This window comes from Oncorhynchus clarkii, chromosome 29 (assembly GCF_045791955.1).
Source record: "Oncorhynchus clarkii lewisi isolate Uvic-CL-2024 chromosome 29, UVic_Ocla_1.0, whole genome shotgun sequence".
Classification (NCBI taxonomy): domain Eukaryota; kingdom Metazoa; phylum Chordata; class Actinopteri; order Salmoniformes; family Salmonidae; genus Oncorhynchus; species Oncorhynchus clarkii.
The window spans coordinates 34008028-34026324 of record NC_092175.1 but is presented as its reverse complement, the minus strand read 5'-3'; the positions used below and the strand labels follow the sequence as shown (position 1 = coordinate 34026324).

The window sequence follows — 18297 nt, the reverse complement described above, 5'->3', positions numbered from 1 at the left end:
AATATGGTCATACATTTGGCAGGAGGTTAGGAAGTGCAGCTCAATTTCCACCTCATTTTGTGGGCAGTGTGCACATACAGTGGGGCAAAAAAGTATTTAGTCAGCCACCAATTGTGCAAGTTCTCCCACTTAAAAAGATGAGACAGGCCTGTAATTTTCATCATAGGTACACTTCAACTACGACAGACAAAATGAGAAAAAAAAATCCAGAAAATCACATTGTAGGATTTTTAATGAATTTATTTGCAAATTATGGTGGAAAATAAGTATTTGTTCACCTACAAACAAGCAAGATTTCTGTCTCTCACAGACCTGTAACTTCTTCTTTAAGAGGCTCCTCTGTCCTCCACTTGTTACCTGTATTAATGGCACCTGTTTGAATTTGTTATCAGTATAAAAGACACCTGTCCACAACCTCAAACAGTCACACTCCAAACTCCACTATGGCCAAGACCAAAGAGCTGTCAAAGGACATCAGAAACAAAATTGTAGACCTGCACCAGGCTGGGAAGACTGAATCTGCAATAGGTAAGCAGCTTGGTTTGAAGAAATCAACTGTGGGAGCAATTATTAGGAAATGGAAGACATACAAGACCACTGATAATCTCCCTCAATCTGGGGCTCCACGCAAGATCTCACCCCGTGGGGTCGAAATGATCACAAGAACGGTGAGCAAAAATCCCAGAACCACACGGGGGGACCTAGTGAATGACCTGCAGAGAGCTGGGACCAAAGCAACAAAGCCTACCATCAGCTCAGTACATAGTTTTCACTGCGGAAATGTTCAAATCTGCTGTTAATGATGCAGTGGATTTTCCCAAGGTTGCTCTTGACGCATATCCCATTGTAGTTATTGTGGTCAAATTTGTCTCCACTTTTGCAGATTGGAGTGATCAGTCCTTTGTTTCAAATATTGGGGAAGATGCCAGAGCTAAGGATGATATTACATAGTTTAAGTATAGTCAATTGAAATGTGTTATCTGTATATTTTATCATTTCATTGAGGATACCTTCAACACCACAGGCCTTTTTGGGTTGGAGGGTTTTTATTTTGTCCTGTAGCTCATTCAAGGTAATTGGAGAATCCAGTGGGTTCTGGAAGTCTTTAATAGTTGATTCTAAGATTTGCATTTGATCATGTATATGTTTTTGCTGTTTGTTCTTTGTTATAGAGCCAAAAAGATTGGAGAAGTGATTTAACCATACATCTCCATTTTGGATAGATAACTCTTCGTGTCGTTGTTTGTTTAGGTTTTTGAATTCTTCATCAAACCATTTGTAATTGTTGTTAATTTTATTTGGTTTTCTGGGGGTTTTTTTTGATCGGGAAGCTAAAAGTGAAATACTCTCTCTCTTTCTTTCTCTCTCTCAATATTCACAATGGATGTCATAAATTGCTTTATGGAATAATGCATACCCCATCCAGAATGCAAGGTGTTCCACTCATTCTTTAAAACTATCTGAAACAATTATGGGTAACCCTTTAAAGCACTTTAATTGAAGGATCAGATTATATATGTTTATATATCAGTTTGTAGATAGTTAATATATGTGTTATAACATTGTTTGCTTGTTATTTAGCTGCTTTGATTGTCAGACATTTCCTGTATTTTTTATAGAGTAGATGATGTGGCCACTGCCACAGGAAATGTAGCACACATGTAGGCCTACCGTAGCTGTATAAAAGAGAGGAAGTGAAGGGGAGTGAAGAGGAAGACACATTTTGACATGAAGATGGTTGGAAGCTGGTTGTTTCTCCTCATCTCTCTCCAAGGATATGAGGCTCCCTCCACCCCCAGTAAGATTGTCCTGTTGGATGCTACACCTGTGATATTAAATATTTATGAATAATGTTAGTTTATTAAACATGTTTAAGACCTGGTGCAATGAAAACACATCTGGCCAATGTGCCCTCAACTTTTGATACTGTTTTTGACCTTGTCATGGGAGGATTTATTATAATTTATTGTGTTAATCAGGGAATGAGTTTTAGTTTGTCCCTTGATTTGGTGTAGGCCTACTCTCATTGTGAGTTGGTGGTTTCATGCTCTCAGTTGACAATTATTTGTTGTTATTGTATTTGTAATTTTTTGTCATGTTTTTGGTTCAACTTTATATGTTTTTAGTTTATTACTATTTACCTACTATTAACTTCTTAATTACATAGTAAAATTGCAACATATATAAGTTATAGTAATTATAGGCCTACTCTTTTATAGGCCAATGCCATTTCATACCAGGTACTCTATTAACTAATGTGATCAAACTATTACATAACCTATATATGGAAACATACGTTTTTTTCCAATGATGGCCTCTTCTTGGAAACACAAAATACTAAGAAACGGGAACTAAAGAATGTTTCATGTGCCATTTCTATTGCTGCTGTGACACCAAAAGTCCCCTGCTAGTCTGAGATTGACGTCAACTACTTTGTGGTTTCCCTAACCCTAACCCTAACCCAGGGTTGACATGGCCATCCATCTCGTCTCATACATTCACATACTGATAAAATGATTCATTTAACTCAATGTGATGGTGGAAAAGTACTCTGCAATCTTAGAAGCTCCCCTTTAAAGGATTCAATAGGTTTTCAATAGGCAGGTTTCCATTGACCCAGGTTTATTTGACTAAAGCAATGTAATGAAAATGGCAGATATCGGAGAAACTATCTAAAGATGAACATTTTTATCTGTTCAACAGTGGTGGATTTTGAGACATAGGATATACCTGAGACATGAAACAGATATGTGGGAGGGCACATAGGCTTTCACCAGTTTAATAATGCACAATTTAACTAAATGGGTCATGGAAACACTTCAACCACTTCAATTTTATTAGAAACGAGCTATGTTCCCATCCAATTTGCAACAGATCTTCATGTGAATATTCAAAAAAATCTTCATTAAAAAAATGTGTATTTTCCCACCAGAGATGTGTTTCCATCAAACTGAATTTTTGCAGATTAAAGTCTGTGCGTATGACCTAATGCATATAAAAATGAAGTTTGCCTTTAAATGCACATGTACCGAATGAAAAATACAAGTTAAATGAGTTTCCATCACATTGTCAACTCTACTGATGGTTTTGTCACAAAAATGGTTGCATTACATAGCAAATGTGCCCACTCTGGTCTTGGCACATGCGGTTTAGCCAACAGCTGGTAGATACATGAGTTCATTATGGATAAGAACGATATTTGTATTTGTCAAACGGCAGCCAAGCATCGATCATCATGTCACCAGAATAATACCCTATATATTTAAAGGAAAGGAGTATCAAGCTCATCACCTTGCACATTCACCACCTTGTGAAGTTTATCATAATTTAATTCATCTGTATCCTTATAAATTACATGCTTTCCCGAGCCGCAGTGGGAGGATCACAGAACATATAATCTCGTGACTCCCAATTTTACTTCGATATGATGGTTATTATATCAAAATTTGCGCATAAACGCGTCTCCACAGCCGTTTCTCACATAATTCATTTTCCAGACTCACAAAGATTCTACCATGTGTATCTGACAAATTGTCTGTCTGCATTTTAAAATTGTACTGGTATTTCATGTTTCCATCAGCCCCTTCGTGGCTTTTTATGCGTCAGGTAATTAATCCGCATGAAATGGTTAGAACGAAACGTGGTTACTGAAGCGTGGTTTTTGCAAGAGAATAAAAAACGTTTAGTATGTGACCTTTTTACGCCCAACTGTGGCATGTAATTCGAGGCGTTCATACATGTGAGCATTCCTGCAGGTGCAGGAACCCCTCTTTATTCATCTATTGGTCCATTTTTAAGTTAGGACAGGCGGGAGGTGGGGGCGCTCCAGTACAGTAGGTGGCGTTAATGCACAGTAATGTTGGATACCAGCCGCCGATAAACCCCACAGAAGGGGCAAGGGCGACAACTGTAGCTAGCTAGCCGTACAACGGTCGACAGTGTCCTTCACCCCTCCCTGCCTGTCGGGCACTGTTTTCCCGCAGTTCTGTTAACGACGCTGAGGGCAGGTGGGCACGAAGGATGTTCTCTACCCGTGTCGCTCCAGCTAGCTAGCAAGGAGGACTCCAGTAGGCAGGGGCGAAAAAAACTCAGATAATAATTATTTGGGGCCTTACTGCTATTAGCCCATACAAACACATTGAATAACAGATTCCCTACATGGAACAACAGTCCCTTAACAACAACAAAATCTAAAGGAAATTTGTTCTGAAGTGTCTGTCCTATATCTGAGAGATATACATGTATTTAACCCCACCGGCCAAACCGTTCGGACCCTACAGACGATTTTATGATAAGATCGATTTTGGGGATGTCTCCAGGTCTGACAAACACCACTCTAGCTCTGTCATCTTTCACCTCAGATGGGATGTCTCCAGGTCTGACAAACACCACTCTAGCTCTGTCACCTTTCACCTCAGATGGGATGTCTCCAGGTCTGACAAACATCACTCTAGCTCTGTCACCTTTCACCGAAGATGAGATGTCTCCAGGTCTGACAAACACCACTCTAGCTCTGTCACCTTTCACCTCAGATGGGATGTCTCCAGGTCTGACAAACACCACTCTAGCTCTGTCACCTTTCACCTCAGATGGGATGTCTCCAGGTCTGACAAACACCACTCTAGCTCTGTCACCTTTCACCTCAGATGGGATGTCTCCAGGTCTGACAAACACCACTCTAGCTCTGTCACCTTTCACCGAAGATGCGGAAGTGTTACATAGGCGGATGCGGTGGATTTTAATGCATCCAATGAAAAGAAAACAGATATCTCTAGCTTAAATTGAGAGATATTTATATTGAGGATGTTTGTATTACGCTAATTAGATGTCCACGCGGGTGCAGAAATCGACCTTAGGAGGTTTTAATGGACATTTCTGATGCTTTTGCAGATGTAAACTGCCTGATCATTAACCTGGATTATGTCAACTGCACCTGGAGTGAACAGGGGAGTCCAGAGGTCAACTACACCTTCTTCCACAAAAGGTTAGTGGAATGGCAGTACCCTGTCTTACTTTCAACATATGTGTTGGGCGATGGGTGTTGAGCTCTTTGGTACAAAATGCTTGCCGTGCATCAATGTGATGGATGCACATTGGTTGAGGTTTAAGTGAGTGAGTTTCCTCCTTGAAAGGGATTTCAAGACCTAGAGAGATGTGATAGTGACTGTCAAATCTTTGGTACTAATTCTCATCCATCATTTTCACATGGTATGTGTTTAGGTCCATCAAAAGGAATATGGAGGAGTGCACAACATATCTCCAGGAGAAGAGTTATGCTGTGGGATGTAGACTGTCCTATGACGAGTCTGACAGGTTTAGAACACTGACAACCAAGCTGGTCCATCAGAACAACAGTTATGTGCAGGACCATAACCTGAAAAGCATGGGTAGGTTCTTTTTCTCAATCAAATCAGAACCTTACATACAGAACAGCATGTAACATGAAGAGCAATAGTCATCTTTAGGCTTTTTAACTTGTGTTTTTCCTATTTCAGTCTTCATTTGATGTGTCGTTAACATTTGACCCTCCTTAACGCTTTTTCTAGTGAAGCTTTACCCTCCTGTCAACCTGTCAGTTGAGATGAACAAAGACCCAGAGCTGAATCTGTACTGGAACAACAGCAAGAACCCCTTCTGTATTGAGAGTGAAGTTCGCTACAGAATAAACAGCGACAAGTGGAAGGTGGGCATGGATCAGGACTCAGGAGTTGGACCACTGTTTGGACACTAGCCTACTGGTCATTTTTCAACAAAATGCTGGACAAATCTTTGAAAGAACTCTCTCTCTCTCTCCTCCACTCTCTTTGTTCCTTTCTTCAGACATCTACTCCAAGCAAGGAACAGAAGTATGCTGTGGCTTTCCCGTTAAAGAGCAGTCGGTATGAGTTTCAAGTGAGAGCACGAGTAAACGACATGTGTGGCGAGTCCGAGTTCTGGAGTGAATGGAGTCAGCCAATTCAATGGGATTTCATGAAGGGAAATAACATCACAGGTAAATACATACAAAATCTCTGCTTTGCTTTATGGTTATAAAGTAGTGCTCAGACTTCTGTCAGGACTTTGTTATGTCAACCTTTCTCTTTGGCCTAGACATATCTGGCAGCTCAATGTCTGTGTGGAAGCCAGTGCTGTCATTAGTGGGTACCATGACACTCTTCATATTGGCCTGCATGCTGGTCTACAGGGAAAGGTGAGTTTGCCAACAGAAGTTAACGCCACACTTAGGCCCCAAATAAAGACTAAAATCAAGGGGTATAGTTTACATTATAAAAAAATCAAAGTCTCCTCCATTCTTCCTCTGAAAAAAGTGATACTCTGATTCTGAACTGACCTTATCTCTTTGTAGAGAACGACTGAGATTAATCCTCATTCCCATTGTGCCTAATCCAGTCAAGAACCTGAAGGACCTTCTTGACAAGGACACTGTAGAGGTACTATTTATCACTGATTGCTCTTTACCATTCACTGCACTTCATTATAATCATTGTATCTTACAAGTGGTACTGTTATCTACAGTGTAAATCAAATATCTTATTACATAACCTCTACCTTTGAAGGCCTGGCTTCACATCTCCGAAGGTGTTTGCTTCCAGTCTAACTTCACTGAGCTTGCCTGTCCTGTTCGTGAGTACAGTCTGGTTCCCCAAACTGGCAGCGTCAGTGAATCTGAGAGCAACCTCTCCATCCCAACAGACCAGTCAGATCTCCTGTCCACGTGTTCCTCCTCAGCTTCCACTTTTCCTGCCACAAGTGAAAATGAACAAGCTGGTATTGAATGATAGTTCCAAAGGTCTAATAATGCTTTATAATTTGTTTTACAATACAAAACATCCACATATAAACTACAACATACAGACACACACAAATATCCACAACATCACCCCTGCCCAGACAACACCTCCAGCATCACTCTCTGCCACATGGCCTCAAACTGCACCATTTTGTTTCTCTCTATCACCCACACACTTTCAACATTCAGTTAAAGAATTAGACCTTCCCATTGTGTAAACGATGGAGGATTAGTTCATTTCCAGTTTTTAGGTAAACGTTTTTTGAAGATGATTGACAAGAAAAGTATTGTCCAACCCATCTGGTATCTCATTGCACTCTCATACGCCATGTCTGGAAATATGCAGAGGGATTAAAAGTACATTTACATTGTAACACTTCTGACAGCCAACATTCTAACTCCGCACATCATTTTTGGACTTTTACCTTTATGCTGCAGATTCTATACATTAGTTTATACTGGATTAAGCATACATTTATCTTAACAGTAATTCCATTAGTTTGTTCCAACATTCCCTCCATCTTGTGCCAGTGTCAGTTATTTTTAAGTCTTGGTTCCAATAGTTTCTATTTTTTTTTTTGTAGCTCTATAGCGCATGTCAAAGTCATTCAACGGAGGGCTGAGTGTCTGTGGGTTTTTGCTCCTCCCTTGGACTTGATTGATGATATAAGGTCACTGATTAGTAAGGAACTCCCCTCCCCTGGTTGTCTAGGTCTTAATTGAAAACAAAATGGAAAAAAACTAGCCATCACAAGGCCCTCAGTGGAATGAGTTTGACACCCCTGCTCTACAGCCTATACATTATTATCTACATTATTTTAGCTGCTTTAGTGATGGGCACTGGGTGAAAATGACAATCTTTTGTAATGTTTAAATTATAGGCTGTTGTATCTTGTGGAATTGAGTGGAACAGCTGACTCTTTGAATATTATCATGCTTGTAATAGTATCTTGTTGCATTTTTGTTTACAAGCAAGTGGCTACTGCTATAGGCCAGGGTTTCCCAACCTCGGGCCTGGGGCCCCACCTGGGTGCATGTTTTGTTTTTTGGCCCTAGCACTACACAGCTGATTCAAACAGCCAACTCATCATCAAGCTTTGATTATTTAAACCAGCTGTATAGTTCAAGGACAAAAAACAACACATGCAGCCAGGGGGGGGGGGGGGGGATGCCACAGGTACTGCAGGATTTTTTTCCAACTAGGCACCACGCCTGACCAACTGAGCTAATTGATTAGTTCAATGATTGCCCAAATTCAACACACCTGATCTTCCAACTCAGTTAAATCAAAGACATGATCCAGGACCAGGGTTGCCTACCCCTGGGATACTGAATAAATTGTTAAGCCAGACAAAATTGATTCACTGTTTAATGGATTTTCCCCCCAGAAAAGTGAGGCGAGTGAGCAAAAAAGAACAAACTGGTGGATAAGAAATAACAGCACTTTATCACATTGTCCTAGGTGCTTGTGCAGGTTCTAGGCCTAATGTGGCTTCAAGAGTCATTACATGCGAAAAGAATGCAGATGTTACAATGTTGTTATAACCATGAGAAATGAAACAATGGGAAGAGAAGCTTGTGACAGTTTCTTTATTCCTGGAAAATAAAAGTGCAATCCAATCTCGTAATTTAATGTGATGCATCGGGTAATGTCAATCAAGAATGCTTGACAATTGTAATGAAATTAAACATGTTTTTGTATAATTAATTAATTACCTGAATGCATCTCTATAGCCTATAGGCGTTAACAAAATATTCATACTGATATGATTAGGCCTCTCAGACTATTATTATTATGCCTAGTAGAAAGAAGGTCAATCTTTCAGGTCAGCCAAAAAAAAAAAAAAACATAAATCCAGCCATAGAGTATAGCTTATCAACATCAACATAAAAATGTTAACATGCACAATTAGAACTCAAACACAATTAGAGCAAGCTTAACTAATTTCGAGCCCAGTAACTTTGCTCACCGCATCCTCCTTTGATTGTCTCGTCTGGCTGCCACGAAAAACTCCCACCTTGGAGACAGTCGATAACATCATTGTGGAGCTGCTGATCTGCACGAAGTGTGTGCGTGCAACTGGCGATGTACTTTGCTGGACATGCTAGCTGTTCTCCGCAGCTCATCATTACTTCAAACGCATTCCGTCTTGGGGTTATCGGTTTGCCTACTACTACTGGTAGTACCGGTAAAATGTAAGTTACGAATCGCAAATCACCATACAGCTGACACACTTCGATTTCATCAATCATTTTGACTTCACTTTGGTTGTTACAAATACGATCAGCTTACACTGCGTCTTTGCTGATGAATGTCCAGATCTCTGTCAATTGGTTCAATGACATTGTTGTTTCGTCTGACAATCGCTTCTAAATTATCTGAAAATTATGCATTAACCGACTGTTTGTTTATAATGAGGGACGTTGCACGTTTAACCTGGACACAAATAGTATTTATTTGTTCAGCCATGATGGCATGTGCAAGTGGGTTTGACTGTCCAATCTGAGGCTCGAACATGATCTGAGCGCGTGATGTTGCTGTTTGGTGTCTTGTATGGAGGGCCAAGATGACCCAAATCAAAAATAAATGAAAACATAAATAAATCTATTTCGGCCATCTTGGTCCTCCATAGTCTAGGTCTTTAATCGAAAGGAAAAAACAAAAACCTGCAGACACTAGGCCCTCTGTGGAATGAGTTTGACACACATGCTTAGCTATACACCTCAGATCCAAAGTGAATGCATACATTTTCATACTGTTATAAGTTTCATTGGGCTTAATTTGTTTGGTTATTTTACTCCTACATTTCAATACATTTCTCTGTGAATTGTGTTTGAGTTCAAACTGTGTCCTTTATATTATATTTAGTTAGTTTTATTTCATTTTTCCCTGCTCTCTTGAGGCTCCCCAGGGGTGAGAATGTCAGACAAGACTGGGCTCTGACAAAGACAAAAATATCAGTAGACCACAGTAGAAACATTTTCATCTGATGTTTGAGGTGTTTGAATCCAGAATGGGCATACCCAGACCCAGAGCAATATAGACTCTGGGCATACATATCACCAGAGTCATTAAAATAGAATGATGAGACGCTTGTGTTTCCACTCTAACTGTTGTCCACAGAGCAGAACGGCGGACTGTCAAGCTCTTGCGGTCGGTCCCCTGTCTTCCTCTTTTTTTGGATTGATGGATATATCTCATTCTTTGAATACTTTTTAAAATATTAGATGAGGGGCGTTGACGTCAACCGCCTGTATATACAATGAAGAGTGAGACTCTATGGTAGCCTCATGAATATGCATAGATCCTCCCTCTGCAATTGGATCCTGGACTTCCTGATGGGCCGCCCCCAGGTGGTGAGGGTAGGCAAAAACACATCCTCCATGGTTACCCTCAACATGGGGGCCCCTCAGGGGTGAGTGCTTAGTCCTCTCCTGTACTCCCTGTTCACCCTTGACTGCATGGCTGTGAACGAATCCAACACCATAATTAAGTTTGCCGACGACACAACGATGAGACAGCCTATTGGGAGGGCGTCAGAGACCTGGCAGTGTGGTGCTACGACAACAACAGCTCCCTCAACGTCAGGAAAATAAAGGAGCTGAGCATGCACCCATTTACACCGACAGGGCTGTAGTGGAGGGGATCGACAGCTTCAAGTTCCTCTGTGTCCACATCACTAAGGACCTATCATGGTCCCAATACACCAACACAGTCGTTAAGAGGACATGTCTTCCCTCTCAGGAGACTCTAAAAAGGTTTGGCATGGGCCTCAGATCCTCAAAGTTATACAACTGCACCAACGAGAGCATCTTGACTAGCTGCATCACCACTTAGTATGGCTACTGCTTGGCATCTGAACGTAAGACACTACAGAGCGTATTGCGTACGGCCAGTACATCACTGGTGCAGAGCTCCCTGCCATCCAGGACCTCTATACCAGGCGGTGTCAGAGGAAGGCCCAGCCATCCAAGTCATAGACTATTCTCTCTGTTACCTCACGGCAAGCGGTACCGGAGCGCCAAGTCTGGGACAAAAAGGCTCCTGCACAGCTTCTACCCCCAAGCCATAAGACCGCTTAACAGTTAATCAAGTGGCTACCCAGACTATTTGCATTGACCACTTTAATTTTGGACTATCTTACACTGGCTTTATGCTCACTCACTAGACTCTACCCACACATTCACACACACACACTCACATATTGATGCCACACACACTCACTCACACATAGACAGACTTTCACACTCTTCACATACGCTGCTGTAAGCGGTGCGCAACTGGCTGCAGGGAAGTCAGGTGCGGGAGAGTAGAAATGGGTAACAACTGGTTATAACAATCGTTATAAGGAGTGGACCAAGATGCAGCGTGGTATGTTTACATCCTTTTTATTTGGAAGAGAAACTCAAAGAAAAAAAACGAAACGTGAAGCTCAAAGTAGTGCTCGCAGGCAACTATACCTAGACAAGATCCCACAATGGGGAAATGGCTGCCTAAATATGATCCCCAATCAGAGACAACGATAAACAGCTGCCTCTGATTGGCAACCATACCAGGCCAACATAGATAATTAATCACCTAGATAACCCACCCTAGTCACTGTCACAGTTCTCTATGGTCAGGGCGTGACAACTGGAGCACTTTAATAATGCAAAAAGAAACAAGCTGCACCCAGAACAACAAAATACGGGTGATAATAATCCGTTGCAAAACTAGTCAGAAGTGCACAAACACTTTACAACAAACAATTCCACACACAGACATGGGGGGAACAGAGGGTTATATACACGTCAAATAATGAGGGAATGTAAACCAGGTGTGTGGGAAAACAAGACAAAACAAATGGAAAATGAAAGGTGGATCGGCGATGGCTAGAAGACCGGTGACGTCGACCACCAAACGCTGCCCGAACAAGGAGAGGAACCGACTTCGGCGGAAGTCGTGACAGCTGCTGCTACTCTGTTTATTATATATCATGATTACCTAATCACTTTTACCCCTAACCTACATGTACATATTACCTCAATTACTTCAAATACCTCGTACCAACTAACTCTGCATTGTTGGGAAAGGGCTCGTAAGTCCGCATTTCACAGTAAGGTCTACTATACCTGTTGTAGTCGGCACATTGTGACAAATAACATGCGATTTGATTTAGACCCTCTTGAATATCAACAGGGACAACTCCAGGTATAACATTTTTTTTCTCAAAGTTGCCAGGATGTCACGTGCATCACACTTGTGAAGTATTTATGCTGCAGTAGTTTATGTGTCGGGGGGCTAGGGTCAGTTTGTTATATCTGGAGTACTTCTCCTGTCCTATTCGGTGTCCTGTGTGAATCTAAGTGTGCGTTCTCTAATTCTCTCCTTCTCTCTTTCTCTCTCTCGGAGGACCTGAGCCCTAGGACCATGCCCCAGGACTACCTGACATGATGACTCCTTGCTGTCCCCAGTCCACCTGGCCGTGCTGCTGCTCCAGTTTCAACTGTTCTGCCTTATTATTATTCGACCATGCTGGTCATTTATGAACATTTGAACATCTTGGCCATGTTCTGTTATAATCTCCACCCGGCACAGCCAGAAGAGGACTGGCCATCCCACATATGCTCTCTCTAATTCTCTCTTTCTTTCTCTCTCTCGGAGGACCTGAGCCCTAGGACCATGCCCCAGGAATACCTGACATGATGACTCCTTGCTGTCCCCAGTCCACCTGACTGTGCTGCTGCTCCAGTTTCAACTGTTCTGCCTTATTATTATTCGACCATGCTGGTCATTTATGAACATTTGAACATCTTGACCATGTTCTGTTATAATCTCCACCCGGCACAGCCAGAAGAGGACTGGCCACCCCACATAGCCTGGTTCCTCTCTAGGTTTCTTCCTAGGTTTTGGCCTTTCTAGGGAGTTTTTCCTAGCCACCGTGCTTCTACACCTGCATTGCTTGCTGTTTGGGGTTTTAGGCTGGGTTTCTGTACAGCACTTTGAGATATCAGCTGATGTACGAAGGGCTATATAAATAAATTTGATTTGATTTGATTTGACTTAGATCAGTACACTCGTAACAACCTAAGCATTACAAAACTTCTATTATATAAAATAAACCTCACATATCAAAATAGCAGTGCATGGAGGTGAGGAACTGTCATTCTGAAGTTTAGGGGCGATGAGTCCGATAAGGTTGACGGCTGTGATAAGAGTTGATGGGGAAGTTGTCAATGCTAAAGTGTTAAGAGATGGGAGCTTGTTGGTGTTCATGTTGGCACAGAGGGAAAAAGCTCAGAGTTAAGCAAATAGGGACGTGTAAAGTGGTGTGGAGCAGCTGGACTTTTCAAGCAGGGAAGCAGTGGATTAAAGGGGTGATAACAGGAGAGGTATGGAGCAGCTGGACTGATCAAACAGGGAAGCAGTGGATTAAAGGGATGATAACAGGAGAGGTGTGGAGCAGCTGGACTGATCAAACAGGGAAGCAGTGGATTAAAGGGGTGATAACAGGAGAGGTGTGGAGCAGCTGGACTGATCAAACAGGGAAGCAGTGGATTAAAGGGATGATAACAGGAGAGGTGTGGAGCAGCTGGACTGATCAAACAGTGGATTAAAGGGATGATAACAGGAGAGGTGTGGAACAGCTGGACTGATCAAGCAGTGGATTAAAGGGATGATAACAGGAGAGGTGTGGAGCAGCTGGACTGATCAAACAGGGAAGCAGTGGATTAAATGGGTGATAACAGGAGAGGTGTGGAGCAGCTGGACTGATCAAACAGTGGATTAAAGGGGTGATAACAGGAGAGGTGTGGAGCAGCTGGACTGATCAAGCAGTGGATTAAAGGGGTGATAACAGGAGAGGTGCGGAGCAGCTGGACTGATCAAACAGGGAAGCAGTGGATTAAATGGGTGATAACAGGAGAGGTATGGAGCAGCTGGACTGATCAAACAGGGAAGCAGTGGATTAAAGGGATGATAACAGGAGAGGTGTGGAGCAGCTGGACTGATCAAACAGGGAAGCAGTGGATTAAAGGGGTGATAACAGGAGAGGTGTGGAGCAGCTGGACTGATCAAACAGGGAAGCAGTGGATTAAAGGGATGATAACAGGAGAGGTGTGGAGCAGCTGGACTGATCAAACAGGGAAGCAGTGGATTAAAGGGATGATAACAGGAGAGGTGTGGAGCAGCTGGACTGATCAAACAGGGAAGCAGTGGATTAAAGGATGATAACAGGAGAGGTGTGGAGCAGCTGGACTGATCAAGCAGGGAAGCAGTGGATTAAAGGGGTGATAACAGGAGAGGTGTGGAGCAGCTGGACTGATCAAGCAGTGGATTAAAGGGGTGATAACAGGAGAGGTGTGGAGCAGCTGGACTGATCAAGCAGTGGATTAAAGGGGTGATAACAGGAGAGGTGCGGAGCAGCTGGACTGATCAAACAGGGAAGCAGTGGATTAAATGGGTGATAACAGGAGAGGTATGGAGCAGCTGGACTGATCAAACAGGGAAGCAGTGGATTAAAGGGATGATAACAGGAGAGGTGTGGAGCAGCTGGACTGATCAAACAGGGAAGCAGTGGATTAAAGGGGTGATAACAGGAGAGGTGTGGAGCAGCTGGACTGATCAAACAGGGAAGCAGTGGATTAAAGGGATGATAACAGGAGAGGTGTGGAGCAGCTGGACTGATCAAACAGGGAAGCAGTGGATTAAAGGGATGATAACAGGAGAGGTGTGGAGCAGCTGGACTGATCAAACAGGGAAGCAGTGGATTAAAGGGATGATAACAGGAGAGGTGTGGAGCAGCTGGACTGATCAAGCAGGGAAGCAGTGGATTAAAGGGGTGATACCAGGAGAGGTGTGGAGCAGCTGGACTGATCAAGCAGTGGATTAAAGGGGTGATAACAGGAGAGGTGTGGAGCAGCTGGACTGATCAAGCAGTGGATTAAAGGGGTGATAACAGGAGAGGTGTGGAGCAGCTGGACTGATCAAGCAGGGAAGCAGTGGATTAAATGGGTGATAACAGGAGAGGTGTGGAGCAGCTGGACTGATCAAACAGGGAAGCAGTGGATTAAAGGGATGATAACAGGAGAGGTGTGGAGCAGCTGGACTGATCAAGCAGTGGATTAAAGGGGTGATAACAGGAGAGGTGTGGAGCAGCTGGACTGATCAAACAGTGGATTAAAGGGGTGATAACAGGAGAGGTGTGGAGCAGCTGGACTGATCAAGCAGTGGATTAAAGGGGTGATAACAGGAGAGGTGTGGAGCAGCTGGACTGATCAAGCAGGGAAGCAGTGGATTAAAGGGATGATAACAGGAGAGGTGTGGAGCAGCTGGACTGATCAAACAGGGAAGCAGTGGATTAAAGGGATGATAACAGGAGAGGTGTGGAGCAGCTGGACTGATCAAGCAGGGAAGCAGTGGATTAAAGGGGTGATAACAGGAGAGGTGTGGAGCAGCTGGACTGATCAAGCAGTGGATTAAAGGGGTGATAACAGGAGAGGTGTGGAGCAGCTGGACTGATCAAGCAGTGGATTAAAGGGGTGATAACAGGAGAGGTGTGGAGCAGCTGGACTGATCAAGCAGGGAAGCAGTGGATTAAATGGGTGATAACAGGAGAGGTGTGGAGCAGCTGGACTGATCAAACAGGGAAGCAGTGGATTAAAGGGATGATAACAGGAGAGGTGTGGAGCAGCTGGACTGATCAAACAGGGAAGCAGTGGATTAAAGGGGTGATAACAGGAGAGGTGTGGAGCAGCTGGACTGATCAAGCAGTGGATTAAAGGGGTGATAACAGGAGAGGTGTGGAGCAGCTGGACTGATCAAACAGGGAAGCAGTGAATTAAAGGGATGATAACAGGAGGGCCTGTCGGTGTTGGCACTGAAAAGGAGAGCAACAACTTGAGAGGAGGAGTTCTAGTGAATGTTCAAAGATTTACAGCAACTAGAGGTGGAGTTAGGGTTGGAGTTAGGGTAGATAACCTGTCTATTCTGTTACACTTCAAGGACAGGGTACTGCCAAATAAAGAAACCCTTAGGATATATGAGACATTATGTGAGGGTGTGTGTCCCGAAGCCTTTAAGATGTTAAAACTGACAGAGGGCATGTGGCAACAGCCTGTAAAGAGAAAAAGAGGTGTGCCAGGTATGGAGGGGAGCATGAGTATGGGAAGTGTGGGGATGGGGGGGGGGGGTGTAACAGATGAATGAAAATGGCAAAGTGATGGAAAATCAGATAGAAATGAAATCTCTGGTAAGCCTGAATGACAGCCAAGGGAACAGGAATGATGTAGCCACAGGGAAAGAGTCTGCCTTGAACCTCGCTCTGGTATCTAGTGCAATGGCAGGAATCTGAGTGGTAGTTAAGGGAGGAGTCGACAGCAGGGAGTGATTATTACCCCATAGTATGCACAGAAGGCCAGAGGGAGGATGAGGTGCCAGTGGATGGAGTAGGCAGGTGGTTGTTTTTTAGGGCAAAGTGGGATGAGTTTCAGCAGCTCAGTGAGCAGGTGATGGGTGGATGTGAGAGGGGCTGTGGATAGTATGAATAACGGTGAGAACAGCGTTAGTGGGGGCAGCTACTGAGGCTATACCTAAGAGTTCAGGGAGGAGGAGGAGGAAAACAGTCCCATGGTGGACGGAGGAGTGAGGGGAAATGGTGAGGAGTAGGAACAGGGCATTTAGAGTACTGAAAAGGACACATAACTTCCAACATCTGATTCAGTATAAGCGGCCCAGGCCCTTGTGAGGAGAACTATCCGTCAGGCAATGAGGTCATGTTGGTGTCAGGTTATGTGACACCATTGGAAGGGCAACATTTATGGGGGATTATTAAGAGGATGAGTGGGGTCACAAGGGTTGTGGGATTATCCAGTGTTGATGAGTGGGAAGGATGTGGCAGTAACAGATGAGGAGAAGGCAGAGATGATGGTCAAAGCCTTTGTCCAAATGCATAGCTCTGAAAAATGGTCAAAGGAGGGGCAGAGCGGGAGAGAGCGAACGAGAGAGGAGCACCCTGGAGTGCTGGATAGGAGAGAGGATGTAAATGATGTGTTGAATGCACCATTTGCCATGGAAGAGATGAAAAGGGCAATAGGTAAGGCTGGGTTAACTTCACGTGGGATAGATGAGGTGTGCTATGTTATGCTGACCCATCTTAGTGATGAGGTACTGGATAAGGTATTGGTGTTGTACAACAGAGTGTGGGAGGAGGAGAAACTACCAGACAGCTGGAAGGAGGCAGTAGTGGTACCAATCTGGAAGCCAGGGAAGGACCCAACTAGGCCAACAAGCTATCGGCCAGTAACTTTAACATCATATGTATGTAAGATTATGGAACGTACAGTATGATTACTTCCTGGAGAGCAGGGGGCTAGTATCATTAGAGTGGGTTTAGGAAGGGGAGTGTAACTATGAACCCAGTGCTCTGCTTAGAAGCAAAGGTCAGGAAGGCTCAGGTGAACAAGGAGACTGTTGTAGCTGTCTTTGATGTGAAGAAGACATATGATATGTTAATCAAGCTTGAAATTATGGGGGTAGGAGGAAGAACGTACAACTGGATAAAGGATTTCCTGTTTGGAAGGTCTATCCAGGTGAGGGTGGATAACGGTACACCACAGGGGATCGTGATTAGTCCTCTGTTGTTCTCAATCATGATCAATGATGTTTACTCTCAGGTACAGATGGATATTGTGGAGGTTGTTATTTGCAGATGATGGGACCTTATGGGAGAGGGGAAGAAATGTGCCATACATAGTCAGGAAGGGACAGGAAGCAATTGATGAGGTAGAACGGTGGGGATTCAGGTTCTCTGTAGAGAAAACACAGTGTTTTTTTCCAGGAGGAAGGTGGGAAATGAGGTATGCTTGAGGTTATATGGGAGAAACTTGGAGAGGATGGGGAAATTCAGGTTCCTTGGGATATACTTTGACACTAGACTGACTTGGGCAGAACACATTGAGAGAGTGGTGGGAAAGTGTAAGAAGGTGCTAAATGTGATGCTCTGTCTGACAGGGAAGGAGTGGGGGGCTGGGTGTTCCTCATTGAGGACCATGTATGTTGCATTGATCCGATCTGTAATAGACTATGGCAGTATACAGTATGGTTTAGCAGCCCAGACCTCATTGTCATACAGAATATATAAGGGCACAAGGCGAGACTCAAATGCAGACACAGGAGGCAGAGCTCCGATATTTATTATAACAAAGGGAGTAGGTCAGGGACAGGCGAGAGTTAATAAACCAGGTCAGAGTCCAAACAGTACCAGACGATAGGTTGTTTCGAGGTCAGGCAAGGCAGGGGTCAGAAACCAAATCTGAGTCCAAAAACAGTACAAGGGGATAGGCAGGCTGATAGTCAGAACAGGCAGGTGGGTTCGGAGTCACGACAGGCAAGGGTCGAAACCAGGAGGACTAGAAACAAATAGAGACTGGTAAAAATAGGAACTAGGAAAACCGCTGGTTGACTTGGCAAAACAAGACGAACTGGCACAGAGAGACAGGAAACACAGGGATACAGTGCCTTGCGAAAG

The 18297-nt window shown here is 43.6% G+C and overlaps 1 protein-coding gene across 1 annotated transcript; it reads left to right on the top strand.

Annotated features, from left to right (window-relative positions):
* The first annotated feature begins 1688 nt into the window (after positions 1-1688).
* Positions 1689-8407, top strand: LOC139388402 (cytokine receptor common subunit gamma-like). Its single transcript, XM_071135041.1, has 8 exons — positions 1689-1798; positions 4891-4984; positions 5221-5387; positions 5547-5683; positions 5821-5992; positions 6091-6190; positions 6347-6431; positions 6558-8407. Exons 1-8 carry the CDS (start codon positions 1729-1731, stop codon positions 6777-6779), a joined length of 1047 nt encoding a protein of 348 aa, XP_070991142.1. The 5' UTR covers positions 1689-1728; the 3' UTR covers positions 6780-8407.
* Positions 8408-18297: the final 9890 nt, after the last annotated feature.